This window comes from Pristis pectinata, chromosome 5, assembly GCF_009764475.1.
Source record: "Pristis pectinata isolate sPriPec2 chromosome 5, sPriPec2.1.pri, whole genome shotgun sequence".
NCBI classification, from domain to species: Eukaryota; Metazoa; Chordata; class Chondrichthyes; order Rhinopristiformes; family Pristidae; genus Pristis; species Pristis pectinata.
In genome coordinates this window covers 100,880,064-100,901,865 of record NC_067409.1, presented here as the reverse complement: position 1 = coordinate 100,901,865, position 21,802 = coordinate 100,880,064, and the positions used below count along the sequence as shown (strand labels likewise).

The window sequence follows — 21,802 nt, the reverse complement described above, 5'->3', positions numbered from 1 at the left end:
GGAGACTGCAGATGCTGGAATCTGGAGCAACAAACAATGTGCTGGAGGAACTCAGCAAGTCGCGCAGCATCTGTGGGAGGAAAGAAATTGTCGACGCCCCGGGTCAAAAGTCCTGATGCAGAGTTTCTCCAGCACATTGTTTGTTGTTACCAATTCATAATGTTCTACTGCTTAATATTTGCATTGCTATCCAGTAGGGCTCTGCATATTCAAGAAGATTATTAACAAACAGACAAGTTCCTTTAGTTTTAAAATCGCACCTTTGGGTATCCCTCCCATGATTCAATAATATGCTGCATATTTTCAGTAAGTCACCTATGGTGGTGATGTCTCCTGTATGTATGATAACAAGCTTACTGGCAAGAAAAAACAAAAACACAAACTGGAGCATAACAACTGCTAGTGGTTTTGTGCTAACATGGTTCAAATGATAAAAGAAAGTTTCACTGAATACTGAGAACATAATAACAAAATTAACAGAAACAGGCTTATCAGCAAAATACTACAAACTTTCTTTTTCCAGACAGCAGTAATCTATCTTGTCTAAGAATTACAGCAGTAGTTTCCCATGTGGTGGGGGTACTTCCATGGTCCTGCAGAGCTTCAGCATTCAGACACAGCAATGAATAAAGAACAGTGAAATATTTTCAAGTCGGGATGGTGTGCAACTTGGAGAGGACCATGCACGTGGCATCATTCCAATGTACCTGCTGCCCTGGTCATTCCAGGTGGTGGATATTATGGGTTTCAAAGGGACCACACCACAGGATACTTAAACACAGTATTTATGTGGCTGGGCCAGTTGAATTTCTGCTCAATGGTGTTTGTCAGGATGGTGGCATGGGAGACAACATTAGTAGTGGAAGTGAAAATCAATGGTGGCTATTGCCTACCACTAGTGTGGCATGAATTTTACTTGCTGCTTATTGGCTCTTCAGCTTTTACTCAGGGTTTGTTGCACGTAGGAGCTGGAATCTCTTCTACTGGTTGTAGATTCACAACTCTGTCAGGAGTAAGGAGGAAACTGGTTTTTGGGCACCCTTGGTGTGCTCTTCCACACTCCTCACTGAACCAGGGTTGGTCCACTGCCTTAATGATAATGTGTAGTGAAGGATTTGAAAATCCAGGAGTCTACAGACTGTAGTGGAATACAGCTCTGTTGCTACTGATTGTCCACAGCATCACATGGATATCCTGTTGAATCTTGAGTGTCAGATGTTCTGAATCTATCCCATGCAGCTCATTGGTAGTGTCACACACGATGAAGGGTGCCCTTGGTACGAAGGCAAGATTTTGTCTCCACAAGGACAACATGCGGACCACTCTTACAGATGCATCAGCAAATGGTAGATTGGAGAGGAGAGGTGAATATTAAGTTGGCTATCCCTCATGCTGGTCCTCTTACCACCTTCCCACTGAGTTGGTTTTGCTACTGTTTTTCAGGATTCAGCACCACCAGACACTGATCTAGTCAGTGTCTATTAGTGATAGAAACTGAAGCTTCCTAGCCTTGGTAACAGGAGGCAGAGGGTGGTGGTGGAGGGTTGCTTTACTGATTGTAAGTCTTGACCAGTGGTGTTTCATAAGGATCAGTGCTGGGACGCTTGATGTTTGTTATATACATTAACAACTTTGACACAAATTTAAGTATGCAGATGACATGAAAGTATGCAGCAATGTAGATAGCGAAGAGGATTATTTTAAGCTACAGCACGATATTAATCAGTTGGAAAGTTAGTGGAACAATGGCAGATGGAATTTAATCCTGAAAAGTGCAGTGAAGCATTTGTAAGGTCAAATAAGAGTAGGAAATGTGCAATAATTGGTAGACCCATCAAGAGTGTTGATGAATAAAGGGGCCTTGGGATAGGAGTCCATAGATCCCCAAAAGTGGCAACATAGAGAGGGTGATGAAATGGGATATGGGATGCTTGCCCTCATTGGCCATGGTACAGAATATAAGAGCAGGGAGGTCATCTTACAACTTTATAAATTATTGGTTAGGGCATAACTAGAGTATTGTGTGCAGTTCTGGTCACCACAATATAGGAAGGATATGACCTCACTGGAGTTGGTGCTGAGGAGATTCACCAGGATGGTTTGGCTGGGTTTGTTTTCCCTTTAGCTAGGAAACACAGATGAAAAAATTAGGTTGGGGGCGGCGGGGGGGGGGGGGGGGGGTGGTGGGGGAGTGGGATGGACAGGGAAGATGGTAAGAATCTTTCTCTCCTATAGTGGGGATGTCTAAAACAAGAGATCATAGTTAAAAAGGTGAGAGGTAGGAGGTTTAGAGGGGATCTGAGGGGGAATATTTTCCACACAAGGAGTGGTTGGATTCCGGAACACGCTTCCTGAGGTAGTGGTGGAGGCAGGTACTCTCACAACATTTAAGCAGCATCTGGACAAACACCTCAATCACCAAGGCATAGATGGCTACAGACCAAATGCAGGTAAATGGGACAAGTATGGATACATTTTCTGCTTGGCATTGACCTGGTCATGAACAGGGCTGAAGAGCTGCACAATGATATGACTATGAATTTAGCACATTCTATGTCAATGTTTCTTTCAATGCTACTTCCAAGTGTTGTCCAACATAGAGGAGCACCGATTTAACTACTAAGGGCAATGGATGGTAATCATCAGGTGCTTTTCTTTACTGTATCATAGCTACAAATATCAAGAGGACTCCCAGGGACATTCCTTCCTGACACTATACCAGTATGCCACCATCTCTAATGAGTTTGTCCTGCTAGTGGGGCAGATGCATTGATGGAACATGGAGAGGTCAAGCACATTGGCAGAAAGATGGATTTTTTGCCAGTAAAACTATATCAGACTGCTTAACTAGTGGGCCAATTTTTAATACTTATGGACAGCAGAGCCCAGATGTTCACGAGGGGAACTCTGCAGGCTTGATTAGGATGAGGGCACATTTTGTGTGTCCAATTCCAGTAATGCGTCAATGCCAGGTGGCCCATCTGGTTCTCTACAAATTGTGTACACACAAATAGTTTGATACTACTGAGAGGCTTGCAGGACCTTTTCAGGCAGCAACTTAAGAATCAATCACATTGCTCTAGGTTTGGAGTCACACAGCTGGCAGCTTAAGTTAATAAATGTCCTTTCTTGAATGAAAATAGTGAACTGCTTCCTTATGACAATCTGATAGTTTCATGGCTACCATTATTGATACCAGCTTTTTTTTTAAATTATTCCAGATTATTCAAATAACTACATTTAAATTTCTATCGTGGTGGTATCTGAACTAACATCTCTGGATTGTTACTCCAGGCCTTGAAGTATTCATCCAGCAACTTGACCACTAGGGCAGTATTCCCATAAATGGAATAGGGTTCAAGGAAAAGAGCAGAGGAGTGGGACTAATCATTTTATAATGATTTTTTTGTTTTATTGCACATACAGGCTCTATTATAAATAATATATGACATGGCTTTCAACAATCAATGACATCAAGAATATACAAGCAGAACACAAGAATCAAAAGGAATATTAGTGCAAAACAATAAGAGAAATTGTATATGATATACCAACTTCTTCATTAATAGCATTTTTACAGCCTGCAATGAAATTGCAGCGACAACCTTCTACCAGACCAGGGCTAATTCAAACCTATCCTTTAGGTCTCCTCATTTATTAACACCTCACCTACTTTGAGTTTTATTACATTGATATTGCAGTCCTTCTATTTTTATTTTTTTTTAAAAACACTGCAATAGATACCAATATCTACAGTGCATTTCTGTGGTTGGATAGAATTCATAAACAAGTTAAACCATAAACCATGTGTTTACACTTGGCTCAAGCCTCTTGACATTCCAATTTTCTGTACTATCGCGTTCTGTTATGATACAAATGCCTTGATTGGTTGAAGCAGACCAAACAGTGACACTGAGTGAGAAACATGAAAAATTCCAACTTTGGTTGCTGGACTAGGCTTAATTAGAATCATCGGTACTTACAGCGGAAAGAGACAGCTTAGCCTAATACTTCAGTGTTACTTCTTTGCTGAAACAATCCAAATTAATTTCTACTGTCCAACACTCACCCTAAACCTAGCATCTTTTCCTACTTCAAATACTCTGTGAAAGATCATAAAGTTACTGCATGATCAATTTGTTGCAAAATATTCTTTATAGTAACAATTCATTGTGTTAGTCATCTGGGCCTTTGTCTCTATTCATTCTCATATCAATAAATTTCCCCATACAGAAAAAAAAATCAAATTGCTTGATCACTATAGAAGTATTAATAGCTTTATTAAATCTCCACAGACATTTATATTCCAATGGAAATAGTTCAAATAACTCAAATGTCCCTTCATAGCCAAAATCTCTGCCCTGGTATTCCCAATGTAGTCCAATGCACAAACTGCAGCCTAATCAACAACAATGTCATCATCATTTCTTAATTAGATCACAGTCACAGGGAACAAAGGAAAACGTACAACTATAGTTTACTATGTTGATACAAAGATGCAGCAGTTAATGCTGCTGCCTCACAGCTCCAGTCATTTGGGTTTCCTTCTGGATTTCTGGTGCTGTCTGTGTGAAGTTTACAGGATTTAATCCGTGTGCACCAGTTTCCTCCCACATCAAAGATAATAATAATAATTTCATCTGTGTAGGTTTGATTGAAATCTTGTGAACCAAAGTGGCTTTTTGACATGCTTGAATCTCCTCCTTTTACATTGTAGGGAAGATCTGAGCATCATTAAAATTTATACCCGTACCATATCAATTGCTGAGTTTTTTTTTATTTCCATTACTGAACTACCACTCCTGTTCTCCCAACCAGAAGTGTCTGCAAAAGGCCTCCACAGGCCGTCCATTAGGAAATGAACAGCAGTGGCCTGCAGAAATAGAAGCAGCCAAAACCAATAACGTTTATTGCTTTTTGTTCTTGAAGCTGCTTATACTCTTGCCTTCAAACATGATTGCCAAGACTAGTTTCCTGCTGGTATCAATGCTGTCTCAGAATTGTGCTGACATCAAACCAAGCCTGTTATCAGTCACAGTGCTGTAACACCAAAGGAGTGTTTTTCATCAGCTGGTTGTACATTTTCAATTGGTTGGTCAACAATGATTCCAACCATATATATCTGGCATACCAAAGCATTCATAAACCATTGCAACATTAGAATTTCCTGTTAGTAGAAAATTCAACTGTAATAATTCACAAGTTTCATTTTCCACAAAACTGAAAATAATTTTCTTATTCTGGTTCTTGTAAACCATGCAATATTATTCAAGTACTATAGAAAAGCACATAATGAAATTCCAGCTGTCACATCTACACTGGTCCTTTGAAAGTGCAATCATGCTTGATCCTACACCATGCACAATACTCATCCAACCTCTTTTTAACATGATTTATGAAATTATTTTCACCACAACCTTCACAGGTGCATTATTCTAGACCCCAAAAACTTCCTTCTCATTTTATGTCTAGATCTTTTGCCAATGATTTTGAATCTATGACCTCTACTGATTGACCCACTCGCCAGAGAGAATAGTCTTTTCTGTATCAAAACCGCTCATCTTGAAAATATTTATTAGATCACCTGATAATTCCATTTGTTTCCGGGTGAAACTCAATTTTTCCAACTTATCTTTATAACCAAACCTTCTCTTCAATTTTTGTGTGTAGAATCTAGAATTGTACATAGAACACTAGCTGGGGCCTTGCCAGCATTGTCTTCTCTCTTTAATATCTTTGTTTTGTAACCACATCAACCAGATTACTCTCTGAAGACTCTACATTCCTCCTTTCCCAGCATCATGCATTTTAATAGCTCCACCACTGGAAGCTGTGCTTCCAGCTACCAAGGCCTAAATTCCTGCAATTCCCTCTCCAAATTTCTCCCCCCTCACTACGTCTATCACCTCATTTAAAGGAAATTTACATCTTTTATCAGCCATCTACATATCTCTCCTAATCTCTCCCTGTTGCCATGTCTAATTTTGATTGATGATGCTTCTATAACATGCCACAAAATGTTTTACATTAAAGACAATGTGACATGCAAATTATTATGTTTTAGTCTATATATGAATGTGACTAATCTATATGTTTGCTTCAACCACCTCTCAATTTACCCTGCTAATCTCCAATGATTCTCGTGCAAGGACACCAGGTCTCTCTGCTCCTTTACTCTTTTCAAAATCTTGCCATTTAGGGCACACTATCCATCACAATCTCCAGATTGAACTCCATTGGCCACATTACTGTCCCTTTAACTATCCTGTCTTTATTTTCCTGAAGTCTATGCTTGTGTTCTATTATCTATTGTGCTGGCATGTTTTATTTATCTGCTGACATTATAATGGTCTTCCTCACCCAAGTTTAGGATGTTACTAAAACTTGAAAATGATAACAGACCCCCAAAACTAGGTCTTTGGAATCGCCACCGCAAACCATCTTCCCAGGCTAAGGAAATCTAACTATCGCCACCCTCTTTTTCTTGTTACAATGACAATTATGTATCCTTGACCCAACTTGCCCCTAAATCCCACCTTGCCCTGATATTCCAATATTAAAGTATGTAACAGAGCCTGGATTCCATTTGTCTTGGACATCCTTGCTATTCAACCAAGACCTCACTCTGTCAAGTCAATGTGGTATCTAACAGCCACCACATAGCAAAAGAAGTCATGCATCGTCATCTGCCACTACTCCAAGCTGATGTGGAAGTCATCCTTGACCCCAAGGGACTGCATAAATATTAGCAACCATCCAGTACTCCATCACTTCTACTGCATCCAACAAGGACTTCAAGATATTGGTTAATGATTATACTTATCAGCTTCTAACATTTAATATTTTTTTGTCTCTGTATCAACCCTATCAATAACATCCTTTTTAATGAAACATCTGCTTCCTTTGTGACAGATACAAAGTACTCACTTGATATTTTAGCCATGACCCATCTGTATCCAAAGATTTCCTTTGGGTCCTTCATAGGCCCATCTTTTAACCTCCTACCTTCTTAAATTTACATGCTTACAAAATAATTAGGATTAAATATTATTGTTTACTGGACTTACCTTTACCTCCCATTTTATTATGGTCCTCTCACACAAGGCAAATTCAGTCAGTTTCAATATGAGTGAGATCTGCAATTTAAAGCTCACCCTTTAAGATCAAGACAGCAGGACACACTGGATACAGCAAAGGCCCTGACAACATCTTAGCTGGAATGCAGAATTTCTGCTCCAGGCTGCTGCACCTCTAATCATCTCCATTGAAATTATATCAGCACCTACCCAAGAATCTAGAAAATTGCCCATGTAGGTGTCATTTCCATAAAATGCAGCAACATTCCATCTAAGCAGTAACTGCCTCATCGATCTACTATTAAACAGCAGCAAAACTGTGGAATGTGTCATTGACAGAGCTATCATCTGCTCACTATACTGTTCACATTTTCAACTTTCCATCTGTCAAGTCCATTCAGGTCTTGACCTTGCTATGATCTTGGCCCAAATATGATAAAAGAGCTCAATTCCACAGGCGAGGTGAGAGTGAATTCCCTTAGCAACCAAACAGCATTTGATGGAGTGTGATACCAAGCATCCTTAGTAACTCTGATGTCAATGGGAAATCAAGGGGAAAAGTCTCCATCCAGCAGAAAAGAAGGGGATTGTGGTTATTGGAAGCCAATGTACACAACTCCATTGCCATAGGAGTTTGTCAGGTCGGTGTCCTGGGCTCAATCATTTTCAGCTACTTCATGAATGAGCCCTCCATTTTAAAGTCTGAAATGCTGAGGTTTGTTGATGATTGCACTGTGTTCAGCTTCATTTACAGCTCCTCAAATAGGAAGTCATTCCACACTCACATGCAACATAAGCTGAGTAACAGTTAGGCTGGTGTAGATATGTGAGAAATAATATTCACATTATACAAATGCCAAACAATCATCTCCCAAAATTAACTGTCCCAGAATATAACACTGTCAATGTTTTTTTGGCTTACCACCAATCACAAATTTAACTGGACCAGCCAACTAAATACAGTACTAAAACAACAAGGCCACAAAGCTGGGTATACTCTGGCAAGTAACATTTTTTAAACCCAAAGCCTTTGCACCATCTTCAAGTCAGCAGCACAATGAAGTATTTTCTACCTGCCTAGATGAGGGCAGCTCCAACAGCATTCATGGCATTCAATATCAGAAAGACAAAAGCTTTTTTAATTTTTGACGCCTCCACCACACAATGTAGTTCTTACACGAGTGTGTAGTAACTACAAAACACACTGTGACAAAATGCTAATGCTTCTTCAGCAGTACATTCCCAAACTTGTGACTTATATTACCCAGGATATCAAACACAGAAGCTCCACAATCTACCCTTTCTTTCCAAGTAACTTGATTCCTTCAAACTCCTTAATCATTACTAGTTTAAATCCTGGAACGTGTTACCCCACTACACTGTGCGGGGTCTGGAATACCTTCATCACAAGGATTGCTGCAGTTTATGGTGGTGACACACCTCCTCAAGGGAAATTAGATCAGGCAGTAAGTGCTGATCATGTCAGTTATGCCCATATGCCAAGAGAGAAAAAAAACATTAAAGTATGGTTTATAAAGAATCCAAAAGAATTCCTAACAAATGACTCAACCAACTTTGTTTCTAGGGATTAAAAAAAATTTAACATTGACAAAATTTCACAGCCTCGCAAAAACAAGGATCTGGAAGATCTTAGTGACTAGCACTTTACAGTAAACAAACAACCAATTGATATTGTTTGTTTAAATCACCAATGCTCCAAGCATGATTACACTCAATTGGCTGTGACATGAACAGATTATTAATAATTTACATGCTTTCCAAATGTAACCTATTTGTTGACAACATATATTGCACAGCACATCCTTCCCCATCATTGGAAGTATCTACAAGAGGCACTGCTTCAAGAAGGCATCGAAGATCTCCACCATCCAAGCCATGCGATCTTCTTGCAGCTACCATCGGGCAGGAGGTACAGAAGCCTAAAGTCCCACACCACCAGATTCAAGAACAGCTACTTCCCTTCAACCATTGGGTTCTTGAACCAACCAGGAAAACTCTAATCACTACAGTTTGGCAACACTATGACCACTTTGTACTAAAATAGACTTTTTTTTTTGTCTAATTGTGCTTTCTTGTAAAAAATTGTATAATATGTTTATGTTTTTCTTGTGAATGCTGCTTATATGGTGCTATGTGCCTGTGATGCTGCAAGTTTTTCATTGCACCTGTGCATACATGTACTTGTGCATATGACAATAACCTCGACTTTGACTGGTAATTGCACAATCGTTTAAAGTACAGCAAAACACTGATTTTGTTCCACTGTCATTCAGACTGTGGATCAATACTGTTGTGAGGTCATATCTCATAGTCCAGCGTATGCTTTTGGTGTAGACCTAACAACAGGGTTTGTAACAGAACTAGTACACAGACAAACAACAAGAACTGATTGGCTCAGTGCAAGTTTACTGAATCTGCAGTGATCATTATACTAATGTACCAATTAAAGGTTGGCAACATTCTCCCATTGGAAGCATAAAATATCAGAATAGGGACACATATTTAGCAGTAATTTGGCAAACATTTGCTAAACACCTATAAACACTGTAGAGCTCACTTATTGTTGTGAAAAATGCATGGACCTCTCTCATTACTGCCACTGTCAGTTAAGAACTTCCAAACTATAAAAGATTACAGCATGTTATAAAGTCTCAGAGAAATGAAATGGGTATATGTAAAGATATCAGTTTGTGTGTTTACTGGGTACATCACAGGAACATTGATCTCAAACTCTTAAAAAAAACAAAAAACTTAAATCAGATCACAAAGCAAGTAATTCCAATGAAGGACCACATGTGGCCCTTTTTTTTTACTTTAGCTAAAACCCACTACCTTCTCCCACTTCAAATCTAAATGCTTTGGATATGATTTCATGATCCTCACCATCATTACTACAGTGCCTGGAAGTTTATTCCAGCTTCATCACTCTTTCTTGGAAGAATTATTTCTTCATAAAAGTCATAGTTTTAATGATTTACTTCCCACTTAGATTAATCGCACTGTAGGCAAGGTTATGGAGAAAATTTTATTGCTTGCACTCAGGAGTGAGCATTGTCTATAATCACTGCCAGAAGTAGATATGGATACTGTCTCATATGCAGAGCTCAGCCATGGCTAATGATCCACTGCATTTCAAATGCTGAACCAATGTGATTGGTACTTCAGTGATGCTAATGATGGGCATATAGAATATTCCCACTGGACTGTGAAAAACATCTAACTGTGCACAGTTCTGATCTCGATGAAAGGTTAGGCACTGGTGCAAAAAAAAGATCTGCAAGGATGATATCAACACAGAGAGATTATAACTGTTGGGAAAATTTGCACAGGCTGGAAAAGGATATTGTGATAGAATATTTAGAATTATGAATGGATTTTAAAGGGAAGAGTTTGGAAAGAAGATGTCCGTATTTATGAAGGAGCCCAGAACTGGAGACTGTTATCACTAATAAATACAATTAGGGAAACAGGAGGAATTTCGTTAGCTGGATAATGGTCAGAATATGGAACTTGCTACCACAAGTAGCTGAGATGAATTGCATTGATGCATTTAAAGGGAACCTAGATGAGCTCACTAGAGAAAATAAAACAACAAAAGGCAAACAGACAAGGAAGAGGGCAAGAGGAAACCCATGAGGAACATAAATAGTGACAGATCTAGTGGATTCAATGACCAATTTCGGTGCTGTAAATTCTATGTTAACTAACTATTTTACTGTTTAAGAACTGAAACAGCCCCACAATTATTATTTAAGATCAAGCTGACTCAGTGTCTGTCCTCCTGCTACCGCAATGTTAAGCAGGCCAATATTTTAACAAATGATGTGTTGTGTGCATCATACAATAAAATAAAGAATCCATTCAGTGATATAGTGGATGTATAATAGGTTAGAACAAGCAGATAATCTGTGTAGAACCTTTTACATTGCTGAATATGGAAAATGCTTAAAAATTGCAATTAAGATTTTTGTTCTCTTCATAACATCCCTGATGTCTGTGCAAGACCACCAAAGTTGCAATCTTTGCCAACATTTACCATTGTTGCTTTAAAAAGAAACACCATTGTTGCTTTAAAAAGAGACACCGTTGGTCAAAGCCTCCTCCTGAGTGGTTCAGTGTTCCTCCAAAAAGTAGCACTGCATCTTCAGTTATAATTAGACTTTGGCATAGCCAGAGTAGTTACATCACTAATGACCACATCAGAATAAACTAGGACATAATGAGATTAGGATAAAGGCAAAGTTCAGGTCTCATCCATTTCAATTAAAATACATGCATTCAAATTTCTTGGCTGAAGCTACTGGTTATGCCTACAAAGTATGCAATCGTCTCTGGCTAGGCAACCAGAGCAGACAATTCTAACTTCATTTCCAAAATGATATATAGCCTCTTGAATGTAGCGAATCCACAGGTAGATAGCTTAGCGGGAGAAGCCAGAGAGTGGTAGTAGATGGTTGTCTCTCTGACTGGAGGCCTGTGATTAGTGGTGTGCTGCAGGGATCGGTACTGGGCCCGTTGTTGTTTATCATCTATATTAATGATTTAGATGATAATGCGGTTACCTGGATCAGCAAGTTTGCAGATGACACCAAGATTGGGGGCATAGTGGACAGCGAGGAAGGCTATCAAAGCTTGCAGCATGATCTTGACCAGCTAAGTAAATGGACTGAAAAATGGCAGATGGAATTTAATGCAGACAAGTGTGAGGTGATGCAATTTGGGAAGACAAATCAGGGTAAGACTTATACAGTGAATGGTGGGGCTCTGAGGTGTGCAGTAGAACAGGGGGATCTGGGAATACAGATTCATAGTTCCTTGAAAGTGGTGTCACGGGTAGATAGGGTCATAAAGAAAGCTTTTGGCACTTTGGCCTTCATAAATCAGGGCATTGAGTACAGGAGTTGGGATGTTATGTTGAAGTTGTACAAGACATTGGAGTCCGAATTTGGAGTATTGTGTACAGTTTTGGTCACCTAACTATAGGAAGGATATCAGTAAGATTGAAAGAGTGCGGAGAAGATTTAGAAGGATGTTGCTAGGACTTGAAGACCTGAGTTATAGGAAAAGGTTGAATAGGTTAGGACTTTATTCCCTGGAGCGCAGGAGAATGAGGGGAGTTCTTATAGAGGTATACAAAATTATTAGGGGTATAGATAGAATGCATGCAGGCTTCCCCCCCCCCCCCCCCCAAGGTTGGGTGAGACTAGAACTAGGACATAGGTCAAGGGTGAAAGGTAAAATATTTAAAGATAATCTGAGGAGAAACTTCTTCACACAGAGGGTGGTGCGAGTGTAGAATGAGCTGCCAGCGGAAGTGGTAGATGTGAGTTCAATTGTAACAGTTAATAGAGGTTTGGATAGGTAGATAGATGGGAGGGGTTTGAAGGGACATAGTCTGGGTGCAGATAGATGGGACTAGGCAGAAGGTCAGGTCGGCATGGACTAGATGGGCCAAAGGCCCTGTTTCTGTGCTGTAGTACTCTATGACAACACCGAAGAGAGATAGACAAGATAAAAAGGTAACAATCAATAGTTAAGGGAAGTGTGGTTGAAGAGGTAGGTTTCATGGAGCATTTGAAGGCAGAGTTAATGTAAACATGGAAATATTTATAAAGGCTATTTTGATGGTACTGGTCCATAATCTAAAGGGCCGTGTGCTGTACAATGATGTGAAGTGCAAATATGCAGAAACGGTTGAAGGCAGAGGGTAGTAATTGGAAATTTAAAATTAGGGCTGGTTAAGTTTGCAACATAATCTGCATCAAGTATGCGATAAAGTTTTGAAACAGAAAGACATAGTTGTTCGTGAAGACTGGGCAAAACTCAGCTCTCTCACCAAGGGTCCATATGCTTTTGCATTGATTACGGACAGGTTATTCAACCAGAATATCATTAACTCACTGATGTATTCATCTACCATCCACATGCACCTACTTTCCAGCAAAAGCCAACACACAGAGCAGGGAATGGAAATTCTGGTTTATTTTGCTGGCAAAGAAGAGCTCTTAAATGGAACAAAGATCTATAACAGAGCCAGGTATAGACAACTAGCAACTTACTGAGATCTCAAAAATTACATGGGCATTTTCATCATCATCAGATGGCAAATTAACAATCAACTTATTTTAAACAGAGATGGCCCTTAATTTTAGCAAGATATTTTTTACATATTGTGCTGGGGCTCTTTTGTTAACCTGGGTACACTGTGCACATTCAGTACTGCATCACTCTCTGCTTGACATTCCTAATGAGAGAGACAATAATCAGTCAACCATGAGATTGTTTCTACAGATTTTTCTATGATGGTTGCATCAATCTAAACATTTCCCTTAATTATAGCAAGAAAATTAGCCGTGAGCAGCGGTAGACAGATGATTAATAAGCGATGGGCAATACTGGAAACCTTAATAGGAGGGAAGTTGAGATTGAAAGGTCACACACTATCTTCTGGTCACTTGAGGCAAACGAAACACAGGCCTTGGTATTGTGGGATGGGCTGTCCTCTATAACGGGAGCGAGCAAGGAAGGGCAGGCGATGCCAACCATTCCTTGCATCCACGCACCTTGATCAAGTCTACCGCATTTTGTGGTATCCTCGTCCCTCTTCCCACCCCCCCCCCCCCCCCCCCTCCTCCCCCTTGCAGTGATGCACTTATTCCACCAGCCCTTTCATCGTTGCAGACACGAAAACAGGAATCAGTGGCGCGACTGTTGCCCGCCTCCGGTTGGCTTCAGCCGCACACACGGATGATGCGGCGCCCCGCAGACAAGAGGGCCGATGACAGGGAGCGAACAGCTGATCACGATCACCATCCCCGACCCACGACTCGTCCCCACCCCACCCCGCCCGGAACCGGACGCACCCCCGACACAACCCTTGGCCGCCACAAAACCAAACATATTTTGTACACCCCCCACCTACCCCCCCCCCCTTACATTAAACACCTCGTCCTCAGTCAGCAGGCGTTAACTCTGCTGCGCATCATCACAATGCAGACCAGATGTAACACAGAGAGAAAAAAATAAATCCACTGACCTGTTCGCCGAGGTCGACTGCGATGTTGGTGACGGCCAAGGGTACGAGGAAGCGCACCAGCGGCCAGTAGTGGGTGTGGAAGGCGGTGAGTTTGAGCATGGTACCCGCGGACCCGCTTCCTCGGTCCCCGGGGGACGGGTACGTGAGGCTGGGGGTGGGGCAGGGAGCGAAGGAGGGCGGGCAACTCCGCGGAATATATAATAATTAAACAAAAAAACACCCACCAACCCGATTAGATGAGCTGACGGTCCCTTTTTTTCCCGTACAACATTAAAAAGGGCGACCGGCCAGAAGCTTCTGCCATTGTACAGCGCAGTAAACAAGGAGAGGGCGAAAACAAGCGGTCGACAGCATTAGCGGGGAGGCAGCAACAATTGTGATTCACGCACAGAAGCTTCTGCCTGCCGGGCTGCTGGCAGAGTCCAGCAGCAACATGATGAGTGTTGGGATGTCGGTATGTGAGCACGGCTGCAGAGGGAGGGAAGTCACACCGACCGCTGGGAATCCGACTGCCCAGCCCCTCCTCAGCACGTCAGCACCCAGCTACCGGGAGTAAGGCGGCGTGCCCGAGGGTTAATCGCTCATGACCTTGGATCACCTGGGAATAAACTGCCGCCTTTCGGACCCGACTGGGATGCCGCAGCTGCTGGGCGTTCATACAGATAGCTGAACAAATGATTCATTTGTTAGAAAGGCCACCAAAACATCACTGGGGAAAATGTATGAAGACTGTTAGGCAGGGGAGTTGCAAGGGATTGAAATATACTCTGAAAACTTCTGGGAGCAGTTTATGGGACAGTGAGAATATGCCAGGCTGGTTGGATTGCACGCAACAGGGTTGCCAGCTCTGGACTGGGTGTCATTGATTGCATGATGACCAATTGCATAACTTTTGCCGCAAGTCTGCAAATGTTCTTATGACTGTCCTCCAGCGATTGGGGCTCCCTGCAATTGTGTACCTTTTCTGGTTGTTCGACAACAGGCTACATTTATATTAGCACCTTTAACATTACAAAACTTCCCGTAGTATATCAAAAGAAATAATTCTTAAGAACTGGGAAGCTGCTGATAAGTTATGTACAGGTGCAAAGTACACTACAAACAGGAATTACAAAGTGCAAACTGGAAAGACATGTTATCTAAATTTAACCTTCCATTCTTGGCTCCAAATTTAAACTGTGTAAAATCCCAGTTTGATAGTGGGTGTGTTACTGTCGTAATAAACATACATTAAAATGTTTAATTATATTTTAAAGACATGCTTATGACTTGAATCTCATCCAAGTTTCAATCAGTGGCCAGGAATCATTATATTTTGAATTTCGGAGATTTGGGTGAAACATGGGAAGTTAATATGTACGTATGTATAGAAAGCACTTGGGAAGGAAAATGGTACAGTGTACATTGTTGCAAAGGGATAGGAGAACAAGAATAAGTAATTCTTTTTACAAAACTATAAGGCTTTGCTGAGATGCAGCTTTGATCTCTACACCTAAAGAGATAGAACAATGGTTCATCAGATTCATTACTAGGATCAGAGGGTTGCCCTGGGAAGAAATGTTGGGTAAAATAGAACTATGCTATAGAACTATACTCTGGACTTTGGAAAAAAGACAAGTTATTTAATTGGGCTTGATAAGGCTGAAAGGTATTTTCTCCTGACTGGAGAACCAGGGTCTCCTGTCTCAGGGTAGGGAGTTGGAAAGAGATGTGGAGAAATTACACCACTCAGATTATTTGGATTTTTGACATTCCCTCCTTGGGGCAGTGGACAATCTGCTGTTATGTACCCTCCAAGCTGAGTTTGATAGATGTTTGTACTTGAGCTGAATTAATGAATATGGAGACTGTGCTGTCACCTCAACCTAAATTAAAGCCAATGTTCAAAGCATGAAGTTGGAGTCGGGGCCTCATTTACATTAGAATATAGGAACTTCTAAATGATAAAAGGCTAATTTCTTCCAGCTTGTTTTCTATCACTTTAGAAATTACAAGATAGAATGATAACATAATGGCATTCAATCTATGTCAGTCTGTAACAGACATGATGCAAGGAAATTCCAGTGATGCATGGCTGTGGAAAATCCAACCTGTTCCTCCCAAACAAGATACAATTGATCAGAGGTTTAAAAAGAGCCAGAATAGTTATCAGAATTCCTTCAGATATCAGTCCCTAATGTGGGGTCTAGCTGCAGCCATTTAACACTTTTAAAACAAGTCCAAAAGAGATCCATGATCCTTGAGATAACATACAATTCATTGAGCTTTTGTTAAGATTACTATCACCTTCCAGGTGCTAATTTTACTGTTAAACTTGTTCTAGTTCTTTCAAATTTTCTGTTCTCAGCTCTGAGCCTAGTTCTATTCATAGTATAATTATTATCATTATTTTTTGTTTCCACATACATTATTTCATTTTACAATTATTAGTATAACTGTATGCAATATTAACATTAGCATTTTATCAAATTCCAATTTCCTTTAATCTTCTAAAGGATTAACAGTGCATTCTATTTTGGTGTAATCAGCAAATTTAGAAACTTTAGTCCTCTACATTACAAATCGTCTAGATATATGCTCTACTGCAACTAAAGTTCTTTGTGAATGTTATGCTTTTTGAAAGTAAATTAAATTTATAGCAGCAGTCATAATGCTTTAGTTTGACTTCAACCCTACCAAAATTTTCAATTTTACACCAATGAAAGATTTTTTTAAATATAAACTTTTATACTTGAATAAGTAATTCTTATAAACTTTTACAATGAAAATTGGTTATATCCCACTATTGAGCAGATAATTGGCATCATGTTATCAGGATGCAGCTGAACCTGTGGACCTGTGATCCTTGGCCTCAGAATACATTTATACTACACAACACTGCTTGGCTGAGCAGCCATTTACTTGCCATGTCCCCACAAGAAGGCCCACTTTAAATGGATGAATGTTGGGTAAATTAAAATTTAGATCGCAGGTGGTGCAGTTGTGTGGTAATTGGAGAGAGGCTGAGCATGAACTCAAAGGAGGTAGGGAAATAATCCACAGCAGCCTTTGTTGATTTTTTTTACTGATGGAATCTGCTTAGATCACTGAGTAATCCTGAATATGCATCAAAATGCAGTTTCGCATGAGGGCCTAAAACAGGCTTTAGTATCATCATTCATGCATAAACACCATAGCCTCTAAAAATGACTCAATCCAAATTTAGATTGCTTAATGGCGAGATGGGGGTAGGGAAGGGATGCATCACTTTAGTCCTCTACCTTCAAGGGCTCAGAAAGATCCAGTTTCTGTCTATCTATATACCTTGACATAAAAATTATTACACTTAGTTTGCAGGGCATTTCAAAGTGAGCTGCAAAGAGCATAATAATATAGCAGTTAAAAGCAGAAGTAGCGCTTTCTGCTGTGCGATAAACATATTTAAGCTAACGCGTTACCCCAACCCTGTGAACTGTGAATGCATTAGACATATTTAAGCTAACATGTTAGCCCCTGCCCCCAACCCTGTGAACCGTGAATCCTTACTGAATGCCTTCTAAAAATCCAGTTATAATGTACCCACCAGTTCATCTGCCAACCCACCCCCAACATACACACACAAACTATTAGTTACCTAATTGAGGAAAAATACAGGCTAAATTTGTATGACATTTTCTCTTTATAAAACCAGACCAACTTTGAATCACACTGAGATTTCCTCAGTGCCCTGTTACCATGTCCATAATGATGCTGAGCGCAAAGTTCTTTGAACCCATATCCTAAATTCTCCTTGCTCCACTATTTTACGAAGGCCATCCATTCAGTGTTTTTTTAATATTGAAATGTATCACCTTGCATTTATTAACATTGAATTCCATTTGCTACATTTTAAAACATCTCACTTTCCCATTCCATTTTCTTCATAAAGAATAGATTATACCTAATATATTGATTAAACTTGTTGATTGTAACACTATCATCTTTAGGCCTTTATTATGAAAACTGTCCAAAGCTGATTATATTGGCCAATGTACATCCACTGCTCAAATGCTGCATCTACTTAAAATGGATTACCTGATGAATTTTATGCTCATTTGAATTAAATTCAAATTCATGCAAGATTAGTATTAAGTTGATTATTAGTCATGTTACTCTGCCTTCCTACTTACAGACCTGGCTAACGTTTTTTGCTGTATGCTTCACCAAATGAAAATGAAGCACTGTTGTTACTGTCATTAAAATCAATATTTACCATCTAAATGTGCTCCTTAGTACTGGAGCATGACTATCAACCATCAATGGCCTGTCTTGTCTGAAAGAATGGGCACAGTGAGTTCAAACAGAACTTCCACTCTTCCCCACCCCTCCCTATGCATTTAAAGTCGGTTAGATTGTGCCACACATAATCTTCTCCAAGGATTCTGACTGAAATAAAGATAATCTCCAGCAAACATTCTTTCTCCAACAACTGCCAATCTCTTATTGCAGTGTGCTTTTACTTATAAATAAAATTGTAGGGCTAATCTTTGGAGGTTTTCCTAATTTTATGTCCACTAAGTACGACAGCAGGTTGAAACAGAGCTATATAAATATCATTATCCTGATCTAAGACATTTAGAACCCAAGAAAAATAAGCAAAAGCAGATTCAGGAGAGCAGCTTTATCATTACTTATTCTTCTCAGGGAGAGACTGGAAAGGTTTGTTGCAAAACATCAGCTGACTTTCATATAGAAAGGACCAAGGATCCAGCATTTAATTGTTACACAACTGAGCCCAGAGCATCAGAAGTTCACCAAAAGTCACTTCCCAAGAAACTAATTGAAATGAGTCATAAATAATAATCTAATGCAGTTCAACAGTTTCAGTAGCTGAAAATATAGGCAGCATCTTTGGGAAAAGTTAGCTGAAAAATGGGATCTTTTTTATATCACAACCGTTCATTCTAAACATAAGAATGCAGTCACGTTGGCTGTTTCAGGACAATCTAATCTAAGCAAGGGATCTTAAAACAGGGGTGGACGACACTTATTCAATACACCACAAAATAAATCAAGTAGTCACTTCTCATACCGTTGTTTGTGGGAGCTTGCTGTGTGCATATTTGCAACTCCGCTACAACAGTAGTTGTATTTCAAAAGTACTCTTTTGCTGTGAAGCTTATCATGACAAGGTTGGGAGGTGTGACACTTGTACTGTCACTTACTGAGAAGCAGCTGATATACCAATTTAAAGTAGAAAATGCTGGAAACATTCAGCACACATCAGTCAGCATCTGTGGAAAGAGAAAGGGGAATTGATGGGCATGTGAGAATGAGACTGATAGAAATGCTCGACTTATAGTATTGCTTCATACTGCCACCATTTACTGCAGCCATAGGAATCTGCAGACAACAGCAATTAAAGCCAACCTTTCCAAACTTTGGGTATTTGTAAGCATATTTAGCTATATAATGCTGATCAAAGTAAGTTGGGTTTTGGGCTGCAGGATGGTATTGGTTTATTATTGTCACTTGTACCAAAGTACAGTGAAGAACTTGTCTTGCATACCGATCGTACAGGTCAATTCATTACACGGTGCAATTACATGGAGTTAGTAGAGAGTGCATTGAGATAGTACAGGTAAAAACAATAACAGTACAGAGTAAAGTATCACAGCTGCAGTGCAGGTAGACAATAAGGTGCAAGGTCACAACAAGGTAGATTGTGAGGTCAGAGTCCATCTCATTGATTAAGGGAACCGTTCAATAGTCTTATCACTGTCGGATAAAAGCTGTCCTTGAGCCTAGTGGTATGTGCCCCCAGGCTCTTGTATCTTCTGCCTGATGGAAGAGGAGAGAAGAGAGAATGACCCAGGTGGGTGGAGTCTTTGATTATGCTGGCTGCTTCACCAAGGCAGCGAGAGGTAAAGACAGAGTCCTTGGAGGGGAGGCTGGTTTCTGTGATACGCTGGGTTGTGTCCACAACTCTCTGCAATTTCTTGTGGTCCTGGGCAGAGCAGTTGTCATACCAAGCTGTGATGCATCCAGCTGGTGCATCGATAAAAGTTGGTGAGTGTCAAATGGGACATACGAAATTTCTTTAGCCTCCTGAGGAAGTAGAGGCGCTGGTTCTTGACTGCCCAGGAATATTTGGTTATAGTGGGGAATTGTACTATGGGAATATTTGGAGGAATTGTAGTGTGCAAAAACTGAGGTCTTTTGGGGAGGATAAACAAATGAAGATGTTTGACCTCATAGAAATTGTTCTTAAATATTACAAACATACAAAGTAGGAGTAGGCCACTTTCACCTCTTGTCTGTTCTGCCATTTAATAAGATAATAGCACCCGCATTCCTTACTATCTATAGTATTCCTTCACCACTTTGCTTATCAAATATCTATCTAACTCTGCCTTAAAATTATTCAAAGACTCTGCTTCCACCACCATTTAAGGAACAGAATTCCAAAGACTCATGACCCAGTGAGAAATATTTTTCCCCGATATCTATCATAAATGAGTGACCTCTTAATATCCAATAGTGACTCATTAATTCAGGGAAGAGGAAAGGTCAGTCACATGTTCGTCGAGACAATAAAGAAATGGGTCACAGAAGATTGATCAATCATCATCATAATACAGAATAGGTCAACATCACTCTCCACAACAGGATACACTCCAATGGAAAGGACACAGGACAAGATATAATTTTGTTTAGCTCACTTTAAAAGTTAAAATTGAGAAAAGGCAGTTCAAACAGGGTAAATATCACAACAGAAGCTACAAGGGGAAGAGGTTTATTCTGTATATTTGTGTATTGAGACTTGCCAGCAGGTTGGAGATGAGTAAACGGGACATCAGGAAACAGTGAAAATATATATTACCAGGAATTATCTCGTGAAGATTGGTGAGGAGTACCAGAAGGTTCATATAGACCACTTGCTCTTAATGTATAATGCCTGGGTGAACAGCAAAGAAGAAAGCAAGGTTGAAGATATTCCTGAATCCCACAACTAATTAAACCAATATCTCTGATAAAGGGTCAAGATGAGACAACAATATCTGGTGAATCCTGAAGTTCAAAACAAGATACATTAGTTTCACTGCAAGGATCACAGAATATGAAAACTAGTGACTGGTTTAAATTGTAAAATTGAATATGTTAAATCAGTTTTGTTTTTTTTAATATCTGCAGTTGTGAACTTTTTTTTTACTTCAAGGCTGTCAGTCTTTTAAGGATCTTTCCTGTGATGAAGTACTCTCTGGTCTGAAAGAATGCCTATAGAAGGTTCGAGAGTCAGTCTGTGAGAAGCTCTTGAACAAACTGTACACACTTTGAGCTCCTTGTGTATCAACTATAGATGTTTGCAATCGTTTTCATTAGAGGTTAGCAGTCACTGAACTTACATACTTAACATATTTCATTGATTTTCATTGTTTCCCAATGCCTTAAATGTTTCAATTTATTTTTAAACAGTTTTAACAACATTTTTAATACTTTGACTTTGCAGGATTCTATATGTCTGAGGATCCGTGGCAGGACCATGGTTCTAAGGCACTGTGAGGAGACTGGGGGATGTGACAACCTGAGACTTGATACTCTGCTCGAAGTATTACTAAGCACTATTATTTTGAAAACTTCATTGCAAATATCTGACAATACATGCAATTTAGATATTTTTTTCAAAAATTCAGTTCAAATCAAAATGTTT

The 21,802-nt window shown here is 39.9% G+C and overlaps 1 protein-coding gene across 2 annotated transcripts in view; it reads right to left on the bottom strand.

The window, feature by feature from the left end:
* The window catches only part of LOC127570912 (progressive ankylosis protein homolog B-like), a 94,844-nt gene extending 80,390 nt beyond the window's left edge, over positions 1-14,454 (bottom strand). Inside the window, exon 1 of one of the 2 annotated variants that reach the window (XM_052016837.1) lies at positions 14,362-14,454. Coding sequence is in view for 1 of the 2 variants with exons in the window: in XM_052016836.1 (XP_051872796.1) it covers positions 14,134-14,232 (99 nt within the window). In the remaining variant the exon portion in view is untranslated. Of the gene's footprint in view, positions 1-14,133 lie in introns of both variants that reach the window. The other variant, XM_052016836.1, reaches the window with a different exon arrangement.
* Between the last annotated feature and the right edge of the window lie 7,348 nt (positions 14,455-21,802).